The sequence below is a fragment of the Pygoscelis adeliae genome, unplaced genomic scaffold (assembly GCF_000699105.1).
Source record: "Pygoscelis adeliae isolate BGI_AS28 unplaced genomic scaffold, ASM69910v1 Scaffold101, whole genome shotgun sequence".
NCBI classification, from domain to species: Eukaryota; Metazoa; Chordata; class Aves; order Sphenisciformes; family Spheniscidae; genus Pygoscelis; species Pygoscelis adeliae.
The window spans coordinates 2,979,238-2,987,696 of NW_008824238.1; the positions used below are offsets into that span (position 1 = coordinate 2,979,238).

The following is an 8,459-nucleotide window of genomic DNA, read 5'->3' on the forward strand; positions in this document are numbered from 1 at the left end:
TCGGGGCCCTCCCCCGTTAACCGGGTCTGCTGATAAATGATGGAGAGCGGCTTGGCTAGCTCCTCCTCCAGCTCTCTCAGCACCCTCCGGTGGATCCCATCTGGCCCCACAGACTTGTGAGCATCCAGTTTACCTACTAGGTAAACTGTTTCTGGTACAGGATCATGCAAATGGTTTCCGCTAGTCTGCTTTCTTATACATACAGACGATACTAGGAGGAAAGATTATGTAACTCAGTGGTTTTGGTTTTTCGTTTAACTGTATATCTTTGTGTATTTTCTGCTTCTCTACAGCTTTTCTCATCTTTTTCCATAGCTGTCTCATGAGCTTAACATTATCACCTCATTATCAGTTAATTTTAAAAAGAATACTCAAGGGCAGTATCATTTTTGTCTTTCAAATCTTACTTTCACCTGCATGCTCTGGACCCGCCCCAGCACTGATTCAGAATACAGTGCAAGAATCACTAAGTAACTGCTTGTGTCTGTTTAACTCTTCACAGTGTCCAGAAAAAAGAGCATTACCACCAAATGAAAACACACCTACACTTTAATTCTTCATATGTTTCCGTCGTAAGTTAACTACTGCAGCTCTTACCTTAATATACCTGAATTCCTCTAAGCCTCTAATTAGCCAAAATATTGCTGTCAGTTTTCCTGTAGTCACATACCTTTGTTTGTCCACTTAAGGAACAGTCTTGAATTGGATTCAGAGGACTTGCACGACAGAAATTCAACTTTCTTTACAAACACTGCATCTCTACTGCCTGCTGCTACCCTTACCTATCATTTTCACAAATCCCTGAATTACATTTATGACTGTTTTTGGCTTTGCAACTGCTGCCATCTGATTTATGGATCTCTGCAACTCTTGTAAGAAAGCAAAAACCTCTTCCATGCTTAGTGTCCAATTTCAGTGTAGCACAAATGATAAAATTACAGAATAAAATAGTAAATTCCATTTAAGAGCAACATACTACTTAACAAGCTTGATTTGATCTCGAATGCAAGTTACAAGTTAAGAAAAATGTTGTAGTTCACCTGTGTTCGAGTAGGAAGCTTCCCTTTGGTATCAGCTGCCAATTTCCCCTTGTTAGTAATACGTGCTGCTTGTTCCTTACAGAAATTGATGTGTCTGTCAGCTGCATTTTCGTTAAATCTCCTCTGACAATATGGACACTGAATGTAATCTTAAAAACAGAAAAACCTAACATTAATAACGTTTTTTTTTAAAAATAAAGCATTTTAAAGTCTTTTAAAGACCAGCCCCACACCCAGAGAAAATTAAGGCCTCTTGAATCTGAAAATGAAATACATATCGCTGGGGAAAATAATATCATCCAGATGTAAAACAAAAGATGTTTCTTGTTTGATGGATAAGAATGAGAAGAGTGGTTGAGGATCAGAAATAACCTAAGTGAAATCAGAAACACTTAGAGATGCTATTCAGCAGAGGTGGCCAAAGAGTATATGGTCATGGCAGGGATATCAGCTGGAAGGAAGTGCGGAAGGGAAGAGGCTAAACAAAACAAAACAAACAAACAAAATCAGGCACAGAGTTCAGTTTGTTCAAGACATGAAAATGCATTAAAACCTTTTCCATACAAATAGCAAAAGACAACAAAATCTGTTTCCTCTGGCAGTTTTGAAAGGACTGAGAAATACTAACTGCAATACTGGAAATTATCATTAAAAAAATTAAAATTGGAAATTTAACAAAAAAAGAATCAGAGGAAATCCAGCCAAAATTAGGAGCTATCTATAGAGACATGCAAAACAGGGTAATTGGTGGCTGTATTATTTTTCAAGATTAATTTAGTCACATTACAAACTACCACTTGCAGGAAATTTTATTACTAATGTTGGGGAAAAAAAACAGAAAGGCTATGTAAATGTTTAAAATACTGAAAGATCCCTCATCTGTATGCTGGAAATATTCCCCTTAAAATTCACTGCCCTTGGAAAGTAAAACGTTTGGACTGCAGTTTCAGACAGACATTTTAGTGTCTAGAGACATGGATGTTGAATTCCCCAGATTACAGTATTCAAAACCATGTAAACATCAACTCCAGACGAGCTGGACACTGGCAAAGCAGGTTAAATTAGTATGTTCCCAGGTGATTTTTAGAAGTGTATTGAAGAACATGAGGAGAGATTCAACAGCCGCTGCCTAGAAGCTCACAATTAGGTATTATACAATCCAAAATAAGAGTTGGATTACATGTTACTACTCCAAATGCAGCAGATCTGGCTTAAGTAGTTATCCCTTTAAATTAACAAACAATTTTGAGTAAGTCGAATGATGCAGCAGCCACCAAACCATGAACTGTGACCCAAGAAGTGTGAGCAAAGGACACAGGAAGAACACAGAAATCCTTCACCGAAGTGACAGCATGGGAGTCTCACGTGATAACAACAATGAATTTTTATTTATTTATTTTACATAAACTCCACTACTGTCAGAATACTCAAACATAAGATATACCTTAAGAGCTAGAAACTCTGAAGAAAAAGAACTGTAATATCTGTATGGTCAAACCAAGATAAGCCTAAACAAAGTTAAGAAAAAAAAGATAAAAAAGCAAAATAGATTAATAAAGCAGCTATGGAAGCCCCTAAATAATAAAAGACATTTCTAGCTGGGGCACAGCTCAGTTCCCACAGAAGACTTTCAAAGCCCACTAAAGTAAATGGATCAAACTGTAGAGGATTAATGTACACTCTTTTAAGAATCAGGGATTGTATCTTCATGCTTCTGTAAAATGCTTAGCACCAGTCAGCCACCTGGCTAGGTGGAAGTACTGTTCGTACTGTGCAGAAGAACTGTTAGGATTCAATGTAAGCTTTATAAAATACAAACTAATCAAAATAAGTGGGCAGTACACATATGCAGTCAAGTTCAATGCAAATGGGGTGACTTAAGGTCCTTCCTAGTATCATGAGGCTATTTCACACTTCTTTAAGGAAAAAGTGGAACAGGAGATCAAAGAACCAGCAATACTGCTTGTTTGCAAACTCAAAGCACGCAATTAAGTAGGAAACAGTACCACAGAACTCTTTTAAAGGAAGAAGACTAGCAGCTACTTAGAAATAGGCATGCCAAAGACAGAGCTGAGTAGGAGGAGGATGGATATACTCCATGATACCCATGCATAATTCTCCCTCTCTCCTACACGAAGCAGCAGGGTAGCTGTCCCTTCTCTATTATTGTTCCGTTCTATTTGTGGGAAGAGAATCCATTGATCAATTTGTGCATCTTCTCTTCATCCCTGGTTCCCTCCTCCTAAGTCTCAGCCACTGCAGCAGGATGAAGCTAGGAGACTACAAACAGTAAGATTCAGCTTAGAAAAAGTAAAAAACGGAAGGAAGAGAAACAGAGGCACAATATTTTTCTCTTCCCTTTACCTCCTATCTGCTTTCAAGCAGGCCGAATAGAGTTACTTCCTTCGCTTCAAACTCATTTGCGGTCTCTGGAACCAAGGGAGAACCATTTTAGTAGCTTTCCAAGCTAGATTTAGTTCTGGGCTCTTCTGCTTGTAATTCAGAACCTATACAACTAGCTTGTTAACGATCCTTTCCATGATCGAGCCTTATGTTTCTTATCCACAGCATTAGCTATTGGTTTTACTTTACTTTAAAATGCATATGGCATTTCAAGATAGAGTGTACTGAATGATGAGTAATACGACTTCACTCCTTACTATGAATGCACAATTACAATCCTAATACTGGACTAATGCATTTCCTGTAGAGAAACAAGGTAGGGAACACTCACATTCTCACTTGCTCAGACAGGCAGAAGCAAACAGATGATTTTTTCTGTTTTTCCCAATCTTTCTGAAAATAGCCACTGACCTGATCAAATGGTTTAGCTCTTAGATCAACAGGAAGAAATATATTCTCCAACCTATTATCACATCACAGGAGTTAACTGAAAACTGTATTTTCTTCTCACTAACATCAGACTGCTTCAACACTTTACCCAGCCTCAGTTCTGAAGACACCCAAGGACTGTTACTCCCTTGTTAATACAAATTCCACACGTCTCACATACCCAAAACGCAAGTACCCCTACCACATGAGGAAGGATCCCATGCACACTAGAGCATACACTGCATACATGAAACTAAATGTGGATTCAGCAAGAAATGGGAGAGACTACATTTGAAGAACATAGTCGACGTGCATTCCTACAATGTAAACAGGTTGTGGGTGTCCAGCATCGGCAACTAATTAAAAAGGTAGTCTGCTCTTTCTGAGCAGTTCCACTGCTGTGGACAGAAACAAGGTGTTGAAACAATTTGTCCGGCCTATGGTTTATAAGATGGTAGCAAGCTACAAGTTGGCCACAACTACCTTTCGATGCATTAAAAAAAAAGTCATCCTACACAGGATGCTAGCCAACCAGACCCACAGTCACAAACCAGCATCTGCATAGGGATAATCAGATAGTCATCTTCAAGAACGTGTAAATATTGTATTCCACAAATTCCGTTCCAATTCAAATTTTTACAAATTAAGTTAAAAAAAAATCTCTAAAGAACTCAATTGTTTTACATACCTGGGTCATATGATGGCGGAGGCGGTGGAGGGAGTTTTCCACCGTCTTTAAGATTAAGTCCTTTGGCTGCTCGTATAGTTGCTATAAATTCCTCGTGCTTTCGCCTCCAGTTGGAAGGTTTTTTGGGTGGTTCTGGCTAAGAAGCCAAAAAAGAAAGAGCTTTATATGTTTGAAGCTCTTACTTCAAGGTAACTATGTGCCTTATTTTAGTACACAACACTATAGTTAGATTTCTTCCAGATCCTAGTTGATCTAATTATCATGAATTGCCAGCAGAAATAAGCCTTATTATAATGCATACATAGCTTGCCTAAAATGTTCATATGCAGATTAAATTATAACATACCCGTGGCTTAAGAGGTTTTACTGTGGGAATGTCAGTTCCTTCCGCTCTCTGACGGCTGGAATCAAATGTCTTCCTTTTCTTGGCAGAAGTTTTTTGGCAAATGGGTCCATGCTTTTTCTACAAGCAGAAGAAAAACAAAAGGAGAATACAGAACTTAGTTTTGAAAACATAACTTATTAACACGTTATTTCCCTCTTTCTCAATATGCCAATCAGCTAACAAGGCCCAACGCTTGATGAATAAGATCAGACTGCTTTAACTCAAATATTTATGCCAGCCATTACTTTTTGAACAGAACTACAGGAATTCACGAATGCGTATACATGGTCACAAAAACTTGGGCGATGAGGAAGAAAAATAGGAGGCATCTATATTTGCTCCTTGCAAATAAAAAATTGATGGTAGGTAGGCAGCAGTTGCATTGAGTGGCAAGACAAATCAGAAGTGTCTGAAATCCATATTCATATTTAAGGACAGACCAACTTCTATTAAGACTGGAGAACACAGTATTTTGAAGATGGCTAGTAAAACACTTCATTTACTAGCTGAGACTGCATGATGCTAGGGCTTATATCTGCAGAGGCAAGGAACGATTCCGTGACCTTACAGAAGATGCTTTTAGAAGCATGTATTTTCAGAAAGTAATGGGATGCTGAAATAAAATTAACCTCCTTCTAAGGAGCTTCAAAACTGTGACAATTGGAATCAATAATTATTTGGGAAAAAACAACACACACACAAAAACCCCACCAGAAGCAAGCATCTAGATCTACTTTATTTAGCTATAGCAACCATTGCTTAACTCCCATATCAACTTATCAGATCTAAAAGCCAACAGCGCTCATACCACTTACCAGTGCTGCTGGAAAGAAAGTCCTTCCACAAATCCTACATGGCAGCAGATCTCCAGTTTGCACTGTAACCTCACCTTAAAAACAAAACAAAACAACACAACATACTTTTATAAGAAAATTTGTTTAAATTTGTGATAAAAATTTCTTCCCAGATTGCTAACCTCATATACTTAGCAATAATAACAGTTGTTACTGTAAAAGTATACATTCTTTGAACTGCACAGAGACTGTGCAGACCAGAAAGGAAAAGATGATACACAAGTCCTTACATACTTTTGGAAGCAGTCAGGCCCAGTAACATGTCAGCATCAATTCTGATAATTTACAGTACAAAACTCTGCACCTTTAAAGGGATACCCGTGTGTCAACATGCAAATGACAGATTCACTGTAAGTCACAACAACAGCCCAAACACACATGAAGAATAGCAATATTTAGTGGGTATTTCTGTGTCTTTGGAAGAGAATTGCCTGTTACAGCATCAAATATAAGTCACATCCCATCACTTATTTTTCTCTACTAAATTAAACTATTCCACTTTCTCTTGGAAAGAAAAATTCTTCAATGCTATTTTTACTGTATATTTTATTCAGATTACTACTGACAGTTTACAAAAGCATTTCTGATGTTGCTATTCAAGCATTGGTAACAAAAATGTAAATGGTATACTTGACATGCAACAGATTCACAGAACCAAATAAAAGACCAACAATGCAAGCAAATATATTCATATAGTACACATAATGCAATGGTGTCATGGCAGAGATGAAAAACTCCACAGGGTTTCCCAATAACAGGCCTCTATTATACTTAATACTGTACCAGAGATACAGGGATACTTTTATATCACATATACATCAATAAAGAGGCAGTAAGTTTGGATTAAGTTTGAGAATTACTAGTTGCTTTCTCCACACTCAGTCTGACTATTGCAGACAATACAGCTCCCTCTATTTATACAAAGTTAAAACAAAGGCGCTTTGAATTGACTTGTATTTTAGGCAAACTAGCGGCTTAAACTAACGAAGTGATGAACACAGCAACGTTCAATGATTTGATCAGCTTTTGTTCCCAATTCCCCAGTGGAAAACAGTTTTCCATCTGAACATACATACTTGTTAATTAACTGTAGGACCAGTCCTAAAGAAAATGGAAAATTTAACAAAATGTTTCATGGTAAACAAATGTAGATTCAGGCAGCCATGGTTCCCAGTGAAAAACTTTTTTTCCACATGTAAAGATTAAAATTGAGTGAGATTTCTACTACCAATATGTAACCATTAGGTCTATCTCTGCCTTTTTCAATTACTTGAAGTTCATCATCAGTATGTAACTACATATAATGTATTAATTGTATTAATATACTACAGAGCACAATCCATTTTAAGAATCACAAATCATATGAAAAGTGTTCTGCAGTTTAAAACATTTATGTCCATATCTTTAACTAATTTATATACCTTTTTCATGTAGACATGAATAGGTCCTTGTCACAGCATAGCAAGACTGTACTGACAGTAACTGAGTTTTACAACTGAAGTCATAATCAAGCTTCCTTTTGTGTCATCTAAATGTATGTGTGTTTAGATATACACAAGTAGGGGGAAGAAGGAAAGATAGAAAAAGTGCAGATAAATCTTGTTTTTCTTCTATTCTTGCACCTGAATTATACTTGCATGTTATCAACATTTACTAGGAACTTCTTTTTTATTGTTAACTGTATTTTTTTCAATCTCTATTTTAAACAATCATGTCTGAAAATTTTTCCATAGGTCTGTTTTCTTAAATCCACAAGCCTGAGCATAATGTTAATCACAAGTAATAACATGCACACTGGTCATACATAGCTTGGATGGAACCTGCCCTCACCATTTTCCTCAAGGGTAAGCAGCAATGGTTGTAAGCTTTTCTCAATTCTCCCATTCAAAAATACAAGGTATGCACAGATTTATTTTGTTTGTTTCATTACTTCATTCTTCAGAGTTCTCAGCACTCTTAATAATGCTAACAGGCAGTACTGCAAACTCACTTCTGCTGAAGTGTTCAACTTGCTTTTACTGCATTGTTCTAATACAACCCTCGGCTTTGCAGAAACAAGTGAGAGGAAATACAAAGTGACACTGTTTGTGTCTAAGAAATTAGCTGAAATAAATCAGAATTGGTGATCTTGAAATCAGGTGTATAGTATAAGATTAAGGATTTGACTGAGAGAAGAATTATTTCAAATATCTGCCTTAGTGAAAGAAGAAAAGCTACATTTTCCACCATATTCTTCTGTTCACTGAACTCTGGAATTCGAGCTTGTGTTTAAATTCACCATTAAAAGTAGACTTGATAGATGCTCACCTGATCGAGCAGTATTTACACACAACATACCAATGCATAACAAATGCCAATTAGCACTCACTGCAGCTACAGAGCTGGATTTCCTTACAGCATTCCTATCATCCTTTGCTGCTGGCAGGTACTCAGTCACATTTGCCAAGAGCTATTTCTACTTCCAACACCTCCTCCCCACTAATACAAATCACTGACCCAAAACACAAAAGGAAGTTATTTTAAAAAATGAAAGTTCCTTAAGTTTTGTTGAAAATGGGAAGCCTACAGTCCTTTATATTTGCACACTTATCCCTTCCATTTCTTGATCATTCCTCTGCGAATTTCCTTTTCTTTAAAGTAACCTCCCCCTCCCCCCCCCT

At 37.2% G+C, this 8,459-nt stretch overlaps 1 protein-coding gene across 1 annotated transcript in view; it reads right to left on the reverse strand.

Moving 5' to 3' along the window:
* The window catches only part of ZC2HC1A (zinc finger, C2HC-type containing 1A), a 39,868-nt gene that overhangs the window by 21,137 nt on the left and 10,272 nt on the right, over window positions 1–8,459 (reverse strand). The window contains exons 2-5 of the mRNA XM_009335067.1: window positions 5,761–5,834; window positions 4,907–5,023; window positions 4,561–4,696; window positions 1,041–1,189 (exon numbers count right to left, since the gene is read on the reverse strand). Coding sequence (XP_009333342.1) covers window positions 1,041–1,189; window positions 4,561–4,696; window positions 4,907–5,023; window positions 5,761–5,834 — 476 coding nt within the window. The remainder of the gene's footprint in view (window positions 1–1,040; window positions 1,190–4,560; window positions 4,697–4,906; window positions 5,024–5,760; window positions 5,835–8,459) is intronic.